At 41.3% G+C, this 16,321-nt stretch overlaps 1 protein-coding gene across 1 annotated transcript; it reads left to right on the top strand.

Annotated features, from left to right (window-relative positions):
- Nucleotides 1–1,066: 1,066 nt before the first annotated feature.
- wdr25 (WD repeat domain 25) lies at nucleotides 1,067–16,063 on the top strand (the record flags this gene model as incomplete). The annotated part of the gene is made up of 6 exons (XM_083885809.1): nucleotides 1,067–1,476; nucleotides 4,649–4,796; nucleotides 10,166–10,296; nucleotides 11,259–11,429; nucleotides 13,269–13,409; nucleotides 15,842–16,063. Exons 1-6 carry the CDS (start codon nucleotides 1,141–1,143, stop codon nucleotides 16,061–16,063), a joined length of 1,149 nt encoding a protein of 382 aa, XP_083741935.1. The 5' UTR covers nucleotides 1,067–1,140.
- Between the last annotated feature and the right edge of the window lie 258 nt (nucleotides 16,064–16,321).

Below are 16,321 nucleotides of genomic sequence, written 5' to 3'. Positions count from 1 at the left end.
GAGTGTTTTATTTTGTTGGGCTCATAAGTCAGATATATATCTCGTTTTTAGCCCGGCCTGTCGGTACAATAATGACAGATTCACTAAAAACGCGTTTGTGTTTGTAGGACAAACAGCGAGCCAAGTCAGAAAGGCCTGTGACCGACGTTAACTTTGCTATACTGTTAGCACTCACACGCTGTTCGCCATAAAGATAGCGTTTGTTTTAACAACGCGGTGTTTAAAGCTAATTTAAACTCGCTGGCTATTTATCTTCTTAATGTTATTATTTTGTTGTGTTAGGACTGAGTAAAATAACGTTTAATGCGCAACACGAAATGACAGACTGACGAAATGATCATACTCTTCATCTGCACATGTTATTACAATAAAACCCATAGCTGATTTTACCCTTTATATTTCTCTTACATGCTGCTTTGAACAACAGCAGTAAAATTGCCAAGAAACAGTTTACATTTATGTGACTTTAATGTTTACTTTTCCTTGAATCTTCACGTGAGTGTGCTACATGTAGGTGCATAAATACAAACAACCACTAGATGTCACCGTTGGGTGTCTAGTAGAACTATAACAAGTGTGTCTATATCTTTACATGTTGCCTTTGATGTCTCTGCTGGATCTACTTTGACCTGCTCTTTTATCTGCCCTCTCAATTTATTTAAGAAAATGAAGAAAAAGTAAGGTTTCTAAAAGGTTCACAAATCAGCTGTGCTGTTTTGATGAATTGTTGAAATCAGCTGTTGTCTCTTTATGTTTATGCAGTGTCATGGAACTATGTCTTCCTTGGTGGCCTATGAGGATTCAGAGTCAGAGGAGGAACCTTTGGATCAAACTTCTGTCCAAACTGGATCCTTGAAACACAATCAAGAATTTAAATTGTGTTTTAACTCTCAGGTCACACAGAGAGCTCAACCTTTAACCCCAGACTATGACTGGACACAGCTGGGAAATCATGGAGCTATTCCAGGAAGAAGCACTTCCCCAGCACACGTCCAGTCACAGCCACAGAGCTGTGTTGATCAGGAGAGAAACTACTGCAGCGGCATGGGAGCAAAACACAAGCCATTTGAAGACACTGCAGCTCATCAGAGTTCACCTGAGACTCAGGGGAAGAGCTCCCCTCTGCAAACTTTTTTTCACATGATGAACCCAGCAAAAAGACAGCACAGTGTCCCTTCTGGTGTCAGACCATACATCCCCAAGAGACAGAGAATTTCCATTACAGCAGAGACTGTGGATCCAAAGAATCCAGCAGAGCAAGTCCCAGGTAGTCAGACAAAGGAAAGCCAAATTCTCTTGGATGTGTCGGAGAGAGTTAGGCCATACCTTGCTCGCAAGCCTGACACAGCGGGGATACCAAGGAGGCTTCTGATGCAGCTGGAGGGCCACAGAGGTCCAGTCAACACGGTGCAGTGGTGTCCCATGCCTCACCTCAGTCACCTGCTGCTGTCTGCATCCATGGACAAGACTTTCAAGGTAATGACAGCTGCATTCACAAAGGATATGTATATTAACCAGGAGTTTAAGAGTTCAATAACTTTATTAGCTTCAACAAACTGATCATCAGAAGGAGATTTAAATGACTTTAACATTTGCCTGGTTGTTGGTGTGAAACGGGCACGTCTGAGTACTTCAGAAACTGCGAATCTATAGGGATTTTCACACATTTAGGGTTCATAGACAAGGGTCTAAAAAGGTGAGTATAAAAATACCTTATAGATGACAGAGGAGAATCACCAGACTGGTTAAAAATCATTTCAGTAATTTTGTACAGTAACTCCGTGTTTTCATGCTACTTAATATATGCACATGGTTGACTCTGGAACACAAACATCTCTCTCTCAGTTCAGTTTCTAGTCTCAGGCAGGTGCCAAGTGCACCAGGGATGTGTGAGTGATGATCACTTACTTACTACCTGATATTTAGTGTAATTGGCAGGGAGATAATATCTACCCTGTTGTCTCAGTTTATAAGTGCACCAATGCACCACTTTTACAATACCATATCTGTCATTGTCAGTTGAATTTGTGTCAAGAGCCATGGGACTACCTGTTTCCCCTTCTCTGTCTCTCTTTATTTTATTTTTTATATATTTCACATAGAAAAAAACCCTGCTTTACTGAAAAGGTGAAACAGTGCTGGTGTCAGCCTGTGGTTAACTATTTATTTCCTAGTATATATTTCAATTACCCACCTCACCAAAATGCGTGGAGGGCTCTGAATATTTAATAATTTAAAATATGCATTAGCTGTTTTGCATGAAGACACCTCTTCTGGCACCTGTTTGCAGCAGATGGTGCGACGAAGGAGAGACTTTGGTTGTTTGTATGCCAAGGATTTCACTTTGTCTCTGTTTCAGGCTTCTGTGAACCTAAGCAGTTGATGGAGGAGCATTTGAAATGCTCTTACTTCTCTGTGCACGTGTCATCATTTTGTATTTTATCCTCTTGAAAGTTCACTCGGCTCAGAAGTTTCACTGAAGTTTCAGCCAGAATCCAACATGCTGCACTTTAATGTCATTCTAATAATTATTCAGCCCTGAAATGTTTTTAAAAAAGTGCAAAAGATACAGCACAATGAAATACAGGTAACCATGGCAACAGTATTTGAGCTTTCACTGTGTCTGTCAACCACTTTACTCTTACTAATAAGTCCATAAACTGGTTATAGCAAATAAACATGTAGAGAATGTAGAATTACAAATTGTCATCATGATGGATTCATGTAAGATGAATAATTGATTGGTTTATTAAGTTACAGAGACTCACTGTATTATATAATCAGTATTAATATATTATTCTAATGAATCAACTGGTTCTATTTTTAGTCTCGTATTTAAATGAACATTTCTGTCCCCTGGTGTGTGCACATTCTCCTGAAGTCCCAGAAAGTGTTATTTTTTATTATCTGTTGTGCACAAGATAAAAATAAATCACTTCTGTGGGACTGCTTTGAAGCTTGACATATGGGAACATTCTTGTTTTTTTGTTTTTTTATACCTGAAATGCTGACTGGTTGAGAAATAACTTCTTGTTTCGGCTCATAATTCAGACACAGTCTTATAATTCCACAGCTTCAGTAAAAGAGCACTAATGCACTCCAGAGTTCACTGGTTAAGAAAACGTGTCGTTGTTTTCTCGTATTGTGACAGCTTGTTGTACACTGTAGCTGCTTTATTGGCTCACCGCGCTGGGATTTGTGATGATGTCTGCAGCACTTTGGCTACAGATCATCTGTTGTGGCTGGAGTGGAGGGGCAGGCTCAGTCTATGAATGACTGTCTCCTTTGTAATTGCATTTTTTCACCGACATCCTTCAGGCTTCCACGTCCTCTCTCTCGCTCCTGTCTGTCGGCTCCTCAGAGACAGAGTCGGACCATTATTATTCCAGCCTGTTTGCTGCTGTTGTCGCCATGGCTACGGCAGGTGTAAGGCAGCACTTTTAAGTTGATAACACGAATACCAATTTAGTTTTAATTACTGGGAGTCATTAAGGAAGCAGATTACCACAATCCCAATGAGTCATCTGTGAGGATCCGCTCTGCATGTCTGTTAAGTGGTCGGTGAAATTAGGGGGAATGCAAATAAACAAGCATTCGTGCTCACCCGTGCACAGGGCTCTCACATTGTACAGGATTATTACAGTGGTGTGTGTGTGCGCATCAGTAATGTTGTAGTTCTTTTCCTATCAGGCTTTTACAGAATCCATTGTTAGCTGCTGTGTTACCTTGAGATGGCAGTGTTTCCCTAAGTCTAACACACAGTGAAGTGGTCTGGTTGCACAGTGAATGGAAACAGCATAAATAGATGTATTTCTCTAATACTCTGCACTTTTTCAATGAAAAGTGTAAATTGCTCTCTGTTTTGCTCTGTTTTTATTTTTCCTCCTGAAGGCATCTCTGGAATTCTGTTTGTTAAACTCCTGCTGAATTGATATTCCACTGTCCCACGTCTACCTCCCTGTCTCTCCTGTGCCACAGTGTCTCTCAGTGTGTTTCATATGCTGCATGGAGAAGTCCTCTTTAATAATGAAACACAGACAGAGGCAGAGCTGGATCTGCAGCACAGATCTTCAAAGTTTCTTTGTGGTACTGGCAAAAAAAAAAAACACCCACCCACCCTTCATCATTACTGTATACTGTATCTCTGCTCCTCACAGGGGCATCAGATCAGACCACCTGCTGGATCTCAGCCTGGGCTTCATGGAGAATACTTTGTCTTTTGACAGAAAGTCATTTATCTGTAACAGCATGGCCGTCTCATGAAAACATGCTGCAATGTTGACCAGACAAGTGATTTTCACTCGAATCAAATTTGATTTACATTATCTCAAGGCCCGTTGCATCATAAGGCAGAGACCTTACATTATTATTATAATAGAGAAGAGAAACTCATCCCTGTCAGTGGAGAAAAGAAGGACTCGGAGATGTGCAGAATCTGCCTCGACCGGTTGGGGGCAGAGGAGGTTTCATGGTCTTGTAGTGAAATCTGTCACCATGTTGCTGATCCAAATGATGTCTCCTCTGTCCCTCTGTTGTATACATGTCCTTATTTCAGGTGTTTGTTTACTGTCATGGATGCAAGGGTTGTGTGTCACCTCTTAGTCACGTCAAAGCACATAGTTCTGAAGTTGTTGCCTATTTCTCGCAGGTGTGGGACGGAGCAGAGAGTGGGCGGTGTCTCAGGGATTACACCTGTCATTTGGGAGCGGTGCGTGACGCCTGTTGGACTCCCTGTGGACAACACCTTCTCACCGGGTCATTTGACAACACGAGCGTGATCACAGATGTGGAGACAGGTGAGCAGCAACACTTTCGGCACAACATGACGTCGCAGAGACTTTCTGCAGGTCTGCATGTGTGAGCCCTGCCCTCAGCTGCTCTCAACTCCAGGTACAATTTACAATGTGGCTACAGTCGAGTGCTTCTCACCTGTGCTGAGGTCACAGTTGCCTTTTATGTTCTCCTCAAATACTTTTACTGGCGACCTTACTTCCAGCTCATTTCATATTTTGCCAGCAGCAATTTATGCGTGGAGTGTTTTTAAATTGCCTCTGGCCACAGAACCTGGTACAGATGTGTTGTAAATTGCAAAGCTCCCTGTCACTCTCTGTAGTCATGAGCCTTTACAGCAGCACCACCATATTTCTGAAGTAAATACATTAACTTTCCATTCCAAACACATCCTTCAAATGCAGCCAAGAAATAATTGCTGCCTTTTTGAAACATTTGTTTTTCACACAAGTTTGCTCTGGTTTCCCAATTTAGTTTTAGATTTTTAAAGTAATGCTTTCATGTTATTATGAAAAAACCTTCAATTTGAAATGAGGAATATCATTTTGTCGTTCTCTGTTTGATAATGAGCTTCTATGAAAGCGAAAAAATGTGACACACTTTCTTTCTTTGTCTCCCCGTTCACCAACAAAACAGGCATCCTTACTTTATTTTGTAGACATTTTTTTTCTCTCTTGGTTGTATATTGAGCTTGCACAAGTTGACTGGAGGTTGACTGGAGGTTTGAGAATGAAGTTCTCATTAAGAGGAAAAGAGAAGATAAAGTACGATCCATTAGAGTAGAAGCCTGGCTGCAGGTGACCTCTGGGAATGGGAGTCCAGATACTTATGGGTGACATAATGAGTAGTGACATCATGAATGACAGCAGCTGTTAAAACAGTCAGTAAATAAGCAATTTTTGAATTTCTAAATCACTGAAAATAAAAATGTTATTAAGACCACAAAACAAAAGATGAGATAAAAGAGTTTCTGATAATAATCTGAACAATCCCTGATGCTGACACACGCGCACACACACTCAGAGGCTGAGACAACAGTAACCATAGACATTGTTAGGGGGTCAACACAATGCTGTGATGACTTGCTGCCGTTAGCACTTCCCCTCTCAGCGCGCATGTCAATACTGTCAATAAAGCCTCGGGATAATAGCTTGGCCAGCCCATTATACACACAGGCAGCTCTGGGAAGGAGATCAATAATGGATACATCACCACAGGAGCAGCTGCCATGACCTTAGACTGGAAACGTCATCAACCACAAGCATCAACAAACCGATGTTTATTTCAGTCTTACACTTTGTTCAGCTCAGTGTGTGTCCTAAAACGTTCAGCTTTGAAGTCCTAGAGTAAGCTCACACGCTCACTCATCAATCCTTTTTATAATGATACATAACTTTTCTCCACCCGTTCACTACTTTATCCTTTATCCTCTACAAAGGCACTGGTGTCAGTCCCAGCAGTCATAGTGCAAGAGGTGGGAGAGAGACGGAACAAACATGTACTCTCACAGCCTGGGTCTTCTTGCCTCTTGGCCTTAACTTTTCTCATTTATATTACTAATGCAGTGTCCGTAGGAAGTATGTATTCCTATACTGGGAGCTGAAGACAATTTTTCAGTTGTGGCCAAATGAGGCTGTGCGTGAAGGTTGGATGTACAAAGAGGTGTACTCTTGTGTAGTGTTAATATACAAAGTGTATATTGGGTAAGACATCGATGTACATTGAGATATAAAGAGACACAGAAAAGTGTGCATTGAGAAGATGTAGTAGGTAGTCGTATGAAGGGAGCAGTAGGCTATTCGCGACCTGTAGAACCGTGTTCGTTGCGGCCACATCCATGCATTTTTAAACAACTCACTCACAACAAACACATATTTTTTTGACACAGTGTTTGTAGATGCATTGTTTTAAAAGTAGCCTGTGGGGTGGTGGTGGGGGGGAGGGACTGTGCTTACTATGAAAGACAATCCTGACGGTGCCCCTGCACGGTGTAGCGTGATAAATCAGCGAAAACTAAAATTACTCCAAAAAACTTGAAAATCAAGGATGCACACCATCGGGCCATGCTCAAACCATATCCAAAATCTTAGTGAGATATGCCCGTCACAGACACACACACACACACACACACACACACATTCAATTTGCTTCATAGATAGATAATATTGTTATATTAATAAAAAGCAACCAAATGTGACTTGTAAGAATCTGAACTGCCGTTCTGAAGCCTCCAGAATCATCATTTTACCTGCGTTATGTTGACGCTTTAGAACCAGACGTCATCTGCAACCACACTTCAGCTGTCAGTCACACTGGTGTTCACTTATGTGACTTTTTCTTCAAATTTCCTGTGCAACATTATTATGGGCTATCAAAGAAGAACTCCGAAGGAAAAGGCTTTACTGGGCTTATAAATCAATCATAGACCTCCATTCAAACAGTCAGGAGAGTCTCCCCCTAGTGGCTACTCAACATACTCTCAATACATTTTTATTTGAGATGCAGTAAACTTCATGTTTCATGAAGATGTGCGTTACACACAACAGAGCAATAATCATGCGCTGGTAATTTAGCTTTAGTTGTATTTTATGTCCCAGCAGCGGTTTGTGCTCAGCTTTAGTGCAAATGAAAGCGGTGAAGCTTCGACCAAGACACTGACCCTTTAAAAGCAATCACACAGGCTGTATGAGTATGATTAGACCCATAATAGTTTAAAAACTGACTGTGGGTCTCATCGTAGCACGGTAAGATAATGCTCTGGTTAACGTTTCTAACAAAAAGGCTGCAGGTATTCACACAGCTTATGTGTTCACGCTGCAGGTTATTGGGGGAGAGCGTGTTTGTCGTGTAATGAGGATTAATCTCATCTTTAAACTCTTCACTGTAATGCGTTGTCAATTAAATTTAATAAGGAAGGGAGCCTGGCCAATTGTGTTTGATAGAGCTGTGATTGGAGAGGTGTTTAATGGTCAGCGAGGGTCTTATTTTCACTCCATATGTTTACGCACAGATTGATTTACAGGGCAGCTCGTGCATGTGTGGCTGCATTCTCCTTGGCCATCTTTACGGTTGTTTCTGTGTCCACTTTAGTTGCTATATCCACTCCCGCTGGACCACAGGAAGGCTGTCACTGCTGAATAGCAAGTGTTGGGGGGGAGGAGGAGGAGGAGGAGTGAAGGAGAGCAAGAATACTAGAGGAAGAAATCAAAAGAACTGGAATAAATTCAAAGAATGAGAGACAGGCAGAGTGGGGAGAGTGGAATAAATGAATTTCATCTGGAGGGCATTAGTGTGAAGTGGCAGCTGTTGTCCGATGCTTTCATGGCTGTCCTTGGGAAAGCTGATTCGTGGAGGTTGGCATAAGAAAAACCTATTCCCACACACGTGTGTGTGTGTGTGTGTGTGTGTGTCGGATCATGCATGTGTGTATGCTGGACTGGTGTCATCTGCCCACATCCCTACAGGAGCCTCACAATCACAGCACGAATGCAGCTAAAGACTGTTGATTTAATTACAGTGCAAATATATTTATAAAAACGTATAAAAATATGTTGTTCTAAGTAATTTCATTTGTAACAATCGATACATTCACCATGAGACGATGCAGCAGCATTTACTCCAAATGCCACTGGAAAACATATCTGCATTTGACCTATGCTTTATTAGTATTAGTACTATCCTTTATTAGTTTTGCTTTATGGGTAAAGGTTTTGCTTCATGGGTGCAGGTTTAAATCGTTTGCGACAGGGAAAAAAAAATCAATCTTTTAAAATGTGCTATGTTTTCATGGAATAACTTACTGTGCTCGTGCAGTCATTCGTTTAAAGCAGCTCACATGACACATGAAGGAAGAGTTCCCAGAGGTCTGTGCATGCAATGTTTTCAAGATGCCCGTTTCCAGTACACCTACAGTAGAATACTGATGTGTGCGACACACACTATACAAACGGCACAGGGATTCAAACAATACAAAGCAAATTAAAGGACCATTATGATGTATTTTTAAGCTTTCAGACACATTTTTTGGCTCAAATACAGCACATGGTTGTGTAGTTTTCTGCCTTCCTGGAGCAATGTTTTTTTTGTCTGTATTTCTTTTAGTATCTTTGGTGTTGTGAAAATGTCATTCCCTATTTTCCTACATTAGATACAAACATGGCTTATTCAAGCCCTTTCTAAAACATAGACTTTCTTTATGTGCAGTGACTGCCTCTGCCTTGATGGATGTGGTAATGAGACAGCCATTTCATCCCTGCTCCCCTCTGCTCTAAGACACTTGTCCCTGATGTCCCCCATCACCCCAATATCCTCCTCCTCCTCCTCCTCTGTGCACTCATCCACTGTTGTCTCGACATCACGATGATCACAGCTCTTTCAAGTCTAAAGTAAATTACAGGGACATCAGCAGTGCGCACTTATCTCCTCCTCTCAAGCAAACTAATTAATCTTACTTAATGAAAACATGACAAGGCCCACTTTATTATGAGGAGAATGTGGATTTCTCATGTTGCCAAACATGACTTTCAGACGTCGATGATGGATCTTCTCCACCATCGTGGACCAATCGTTACGGATAAGTTAAGCAGTGTAAGACTGTGGAGTGAGCTCGTCCATCATTTAGTGAAGGAAGTTCAACTTTTGCTTTGTTTTATCCACCGTGACTCATTCTGTGTTTCTAAAATGACTTGGTAAGAAAATCCTAGAGCAAATAAAGTGCACTTTTGGATGTGGTCTTTGTTTGATGAGTCAACGCGATGCTGTTGAACCCTGCGAGGCTTCCACACAGCTGCTGCCTCAGAGTCTGCCTCTGGTCTCTCATGTCGTCGTCTTTGTGGTTTCCCAGGGAAAGTGATTTTTGGTTGCACCCTGTCAGGCTTAATTATATTTAATCTCCTCATATATAAACAGTTATTGTTTTGTTTTAGATGAAGCTGCTTCTGGCCTAAACAGAGGTTTCTCTTTCCTATTTCACTGTGTCACTCTAGATGAAGCTTCTGTGTGAGTGAGTGAGTGAGTGAGTGAGTGGTCTTTAAATCAAGTCGCTGTTGTAGAAACTCGTTTATCATGTGCTGCTGTCTGGAAATGACACATTTACTACAAATAAGCAAGGCCATGCAGTTCTTTTGGTCACTCTTATTATCTCGGTTGTTATAGACTTACAGTTGTTGTGGTTTATCCAGTTATCCAGTTGTGGTTGTGGTGTTCACTGACCTGTCACTGTGGGACTTGTGAGACCTTTGCCCTGAGAAATTCACTTTCTTAAGTCATGAATGCAAATTTAAATTTAAACAACACAGTGCACAACCTTTTCTGAGGCGACTGAATTGAACATTTACTGTACATAACTCTTCTCCCATCTTCTTCACGTGTGCAGGGCAGCAGATCACAAAGCTGGACAACCAGTTCAAGGTGATGTGTGTGGCTGTGCATCCCAGCAGTCCAGACGTGTTCCTGTGTGGAGGCTACAGTGCAGCGGTCAAAGCCTGGGACTCACGCAGCTGCAAGGTCAGGATTATTAACCTCGCTCACTTTACCATTCTTATAGACTTTAGTTCACCGACCGTATGGTGGCTTTAAACGTCTCCTGGTTCACAGCTCCCTCATCCTCCTCACTCCTCACTCCGCTCCAGTACAAACAAGGCAGAGCACATTTTAGCCCTGTGCACTGACCTGTGCCGTGCTGCACTAACTGGATCACATGTAGGAGTAACGCTGCAGGTTATCTCGCTAATTATCCAAAGTTAATTTTTTATTTGATTCTGGACACGTTTGATTGTTCACATGTGAGCCTGCAACCCAATATTGCTATTACGGCTAATGGACTGTTTTATATGGTAATCCTATTCACAGCCTCACAATCTGGATGCTTGCATGTCATTTTACTGCCAAACTGAATTATTCCCCAGCAGGGTTTGAGGTTTAATACAGCAGGGATTACCTGGGCCATTTGACTACAGACCAGTGCTCAGCAAATAGGTTGTTCATTCTGTTGCATCCTGGCTGCCTGTCAGTCTTAACCCTGGGCTGTGGGAGGGTGGGGGTGTAGATTACAGTAGTAGAGCTGGATGTTTGAGATTGGTCAAACATGTTTTGTACAGAGTCAGATCCGAGTATTTGTTGACAAAGCAGAACAACAGTAGTTTCACTCAGTTCAGGGTCAGAAGTGAAATTGCCTCATGTATCGTGCGTGGCTGTTTGTGACTCGCTCAGCAGCTCTGAAATTAAACCTAATCTGATCAAACACCCCGACAATCTGATTAGATTAGATTAGATCAGACTGTTAAAGACAGAAATGTCCACTGACTGAATCTCACATCTTCTGAAAGTGTTGTTTGTTTGTTCATGCTGTGTGTTTCTGTATTTTTGTTTCAGATCCTCATCACGATACACTTTCATAAATGAATCAAACCTGAACAACATTATTTATTTCTGTGTGTGTGTGTTTGTGTGTGTGTGTGTGTTTCCAGATGGTTAAAACATACAAAGCAGGGGTCCAGCAGACCTTGGACATCCTCTTTCTGAGAGGTGGCGTTGACTTCATAACGAGCTCTGACTGCGTGAGCAGAGATTCTGCAGACCGCACTCTCATCGCCTGGGATTTCCAGACCACAGCCAAGGTCTCCAACCAGATTTACCACGTAAGATAATCTGACTGCTACTGCACTCTTAGATGAGATCATCCAATGAAAGCAGTTTGAATTGACTTTGAAATCCCAGGTCCCATCTGAGGTGCATTCTTAAAAAATGTGTGTCATATTCCGACAGTTTGAACAGCGCTGGAGGCAGCGTGCGCTCACACTGACTGACTCTATTTAAAAATGTTTTTTTAATAACCTTATTGTTTTTGTGCCGAATAACTTGGCATCAGTTAGTTTTTCCTGCAGATGAATTGATTGTCTGCTACAGTAAGACTCGAAGATTCTCAAAGATTGACAAAATAACTATCCATGCGATAGAAGACAAACAATTATACGATATCACACTCGATGTTGCACTGTTGTACTGAATATAAGACATCAGATATCAAAGATATGACAGCTGTGCTCATATTCAGTGCAACGTGGAGTGATATTGCATTTATGAGTTGAAAGAAAGAACAGATTTTTGTTTACCACTTATTTGGCTCCACCAACACAAATGACTTGACTGTTGCGTAGCAACACAAACAATCAGCATATACCTGCTAAACACTAGTTTAATTAAAACCTTTACAGCAGGTCATGGCCCACTACCTTCATTTATGTACATTTATATGTATTTATTTCCTTTTATTGAGCAAGCAGAGCAATCAGAGACTCGAATCTGAATCTGTCACCGTGATCTGTCTTACGCTGCTCCACAGTTTCTTAAGTCTCCACTTTCTTTTTAGCAAGCTTTCTCACATGCAAGATAGACCATGTTTTTTTTGTTTTTGGTCTTTGAATGCACCGTAAACCATTATGTGTGTGAATCTGTATTTCACCAGTGCTCTCACTGCTGTGGTCTCCCTTCACCTCAAGTCCTGCAGCAGACACATTCTGAATGCTGTAGCTTTGGCTGTGGTTGGTGTAACATATGTAAAGAGTATAGAGAGTCGCTGCCTCTGTGGAAGAGCAAGAGCGAGGTTTTCCACGAGCTGTCAGTCACACCCGTTTCCCTCCTGGCGTGCAGATAAAGGGCTTTTGCGTGCGGTTGGTAAAAATGTTCTCAGGTGTTTTTCAGAAGATTTCATCACTGTTCAAAAAACCTACTCACTTATGATGAACATTCCTTATTTAATATAGTTATAAAAATGTCCATCTTTTTTGGTGTGGCTCGTTAAAATGTGTGAGTGTGAGGGTAGTGACTGACACCTGTGAGGCAGAGGACTAGTGTAGTTAGATTGTTGTACACTTTATCTATACTCATGGAATGGGTACTGATAATGTTTCATAACCAAGTGGGAAGTGGTCATGGTATCACCCATGAGAATCTGAATTCCTTTTTTGAAGCCTCATGATTCATGAGTGTTCACAGACACTACCTGCAGTGAGGCTGCTACTGAATGTACCCTCGGGATGGGAATATACTTACATTACATACACTATATACCTGAAAAATCTGAGAACATGAGGACTACACTCTTAGAAATAAACGTGCTGAAATAAAAGTGGAACCATATAAGGTTCTTCGGCTTGTCCTCATAGGAGAACCCCTTTTGGCAAAGGTTCTACCTGGAACCCTTTTAAAACCCTTTATTCAGGAAAGGGGTTTTAAAGAGTTCTGTGGATCAAAATAGTTCTTACTGGAACCATTAGTGTTACCAAGAACACTTGAAAAACCCTTTTTTCGGGAAAAGGTTTTTCAGAAGCAAATGGTTCCAGGTAGAACCTCAGCCCTTGTAGAAGAACCCTTTTGGAACCCTTATTTCTAAGAATGTAGTTAATGTGCAGCTTAATCAATGTTTTGTTTCAATGTTAGATAATGAATTAATTTCCCTCCTCTCCTTTGGTTCCCAGGAGCGATTCACGTGTCCCAGCCTGGCTCTCCATCCTCTGGAGGAGTCCTTCGTCGCCCAGACCAACGGGAACTACATGGCGGTGTTTTCATCTCAGCGACCTTATAGAATGAACAAGAGGCGGCGATACGAAGGACAGAAGGTCAGTAATGGTTGCTGCCACTGGGATGGCCATTTAAGTGATCAACAGAGAAAGTATCACAGTCGAATGTTCACACAATCTGCATACCATGTAAAGACTTGTATCCCACAGTCTTTTCTAAATACACGGCACAATACAACGTGTTGACTATAGAAGGCAAACATACAGACCATAATATGTCTGTGGATTGTAAACATGTTACCGTGGAGTCTGTCAAACACATTCATCTCTCATTCTGTCTGTGACCCTGAGATAGAAAACAACAAACCTATTTAAAACATTTTAATTATTAGTTATTTTCCATTATATTTTACATGGAAACAAACACACCTGCGTGTGTTTATGTGTGTTTATATTCAGACAGCGTCTCACACAGCCTTCTACAATGATTACAAAAAGCTTTATTGCAGCTTGAAAGCAACAGTCAGTCAAGTTGATGGTGACACATATTACAAAGGATATGTTGAGTGTTATTTTCCACTCTGTCTCACATGGTCATTGCTACATGGAAACTTAGTGATCCCTGTAATTGTTTCTCCTCTTTTAAGCAGCAGCCCCACATATACTCTTTACTTCTGTGACTTCACAAATGCACTGAAAAATGCACTCAAAGAGTGAGGCTTTGGCCGTCTGAGTTGGTGGATATTGGCAGAAATGATGCCTGGTTTATCCTCACTACCGTGCATCTGGCATCAGATATCTCCACTACGACTTTAAACTTACTAGATATGTGAGAACAAAACTCCAAAGTCATTTGAATTCAAAGTGTTTGAAAAAAGTTTTTTTTTTTACCTTGATCTATTTACTGATGTGAGCACTTTATGCATCAGCAGGCAGATTCTTGACTTCCTGTTTATTGAGACTCATTTCTTTGTTCTCCACTTTGTAGTTCGGAGCATGTTGATGCACAGCGTTGACCATAAACGCGTCTGTGGCTGCTTCTCTAACTTAAATCTTCTCATTAGCACATTTCAGTCTCCTTCAGTTTCATGTGTAGTAAAGTGACAGTATCACCGTCCGGCAGCTCGACATCATGTTGTGGATTTGGTCTCTTTACCAGGAACACACTGTTCCACACACATGTGAACCGCTCAGGAGGCGAAGGTCAAGGTCACTGCAGAGCTGATAGTTGAGGATAAAGATGTGCTTGTCATTTATTTCAACTGTTTTTCTTCAACTGAGCACTGAACTGTACATGTCCTTCAACCATAGTTTTACATTTAATGTATGTGTGATATTATTAAGCTGATGACTTACCAGTACACCACCATTGTCTTTTTTTCCCCAGTGTGAAACTGGCTCTTTGGTAAATGTTTTAATGCTAACTAATAGTGTATGTTGTATTTCTATTGTAGGACATCCTGTCTGAAAAAGCAAATTCGTAATCATTCAAATTCAAGTATACTTCAAACCTTGTCCTGCAGATACAGTTTTCTGACTGGACAGAAACAGAGTTTGAGACAGGATTATATTTCAATGTAATGGTAACAGCGAGGTTCTGTGGTGCAGAGCTTTTGAAAATTTAAGGTGAAAATTGGACAAAGGGGAACTTTGTTATTTTAACATCATATATTCTTGATGTGTAATTGTTATACCTTTGTATCCTGGCAGTGTGGAAACCTGCACAAAGAACTGCACTCGTGAATTTGACATCTTTCAAAAGAGAGTCAAACAAACACGTTTGTTTCTTTTATCTTTTAAATAACGCAGTTTAGTAAGGATGAGGCGCAGAGATGAGTGTTGACACATTTAACTGGGTGAAGCATGCTTCTGAAATTGTTTGTTGACAATTGATACATAGGCTTCCAAATATCGTTGAAGGTCCCATATTATGCAAAATCAACTTTTTATTCATTTTAATACTTTTATTTGGGAGATCTGGAGCCCCTATCAGTCGGCATAGTGTGAAAAAGATGACTCACTCATGTTTTTGTGGTCCTCCTCAGTCTAAGTACAGGAGATAAAACACACCATGTTGACCTCCACTCTCCTTGGGACGTCACAAGACGCTAAATTCCTGGAATTGTTGTCTCACGGAGCTCCGCTTTGTCTGTAAAACACGCGAGAGTGCTGGCGAAAAATTCTATTCTTGGCTCCACAGTGCAGCACAGAGTTCTACACAAACTTCCAGCCTCAGAGGATTTATCTGTCCAGTGGATACATGTTATATATGATGGCAATGTGCCTGCTAGAGCCTGCAAATGATCACTTTTCCAAATTTTACACCAGCAAGAACCCTGATATATATAAAGTTTAATATATCTATTTCACATGAGTGCAAAGTGTTCCTGAGAAAGTTCAGCCTTTCTCTCATTAACAAGTCTTTAGAGAGAAGCATGAAGTGATAATAATAACAGTTTTCCTCCTGAAAAGTAACGTGCTGTCATGATTGAGTAAAGAGAAAGTGTTGTATATGTTTGACCTTGCTGTAGGTGGAGGGATACGCAGTTCAGTGCGAGTTTTCTCAGGATGGAAGTATCCTGGCCTCGGGCAGCTCCACCGGCTCTGCTCACTTCTTTGACTACCACAACACACGGACGCTTCACACACTCCGCGCTCACAGCCAGCCGTGTCTGTGCGTGTCCCAGCATCCCGTTCTTCCTGCTACTGCGGCCACGTGTGACTGGGCCGGGGAGATCAAGATCTGGCATTGATGACTGCAGGATAAATGAAGGGAAATAAGTTTGCACATATAAAGACGATATTAAAGACGGCATCCCCTAGTTATCTCTGAGCAGAAAATGAGATGTAAGAACCCTTATCTCATGCTTTTGGAAAGAAAAACACTGCAGTGTGTTTTTGTGATAGCTCATCTCATTTCAAAACCTCCCACGTTTTCATTCCATTTGATAAAAAACAGCAGTCCATATAAACATACTATTCAGATTCTGCTCGTCTTGCAAATCAGGGAG

Source organism: Microchirus variegatus (assembly GCF_963457635.1).
Source record: "Microchirus variegatus genome assembly, chromosome: 2".
NCBI classification, from domain to species: Eukaryota; Metazoa; Chordata; class Actinopteri; order Pleuronectiformes; family Soleidae; genus Microchirus; species Microchirus variegatus.
This window is presented reverse-complemented; position numbering and strand designations above follow the sequence as displayed.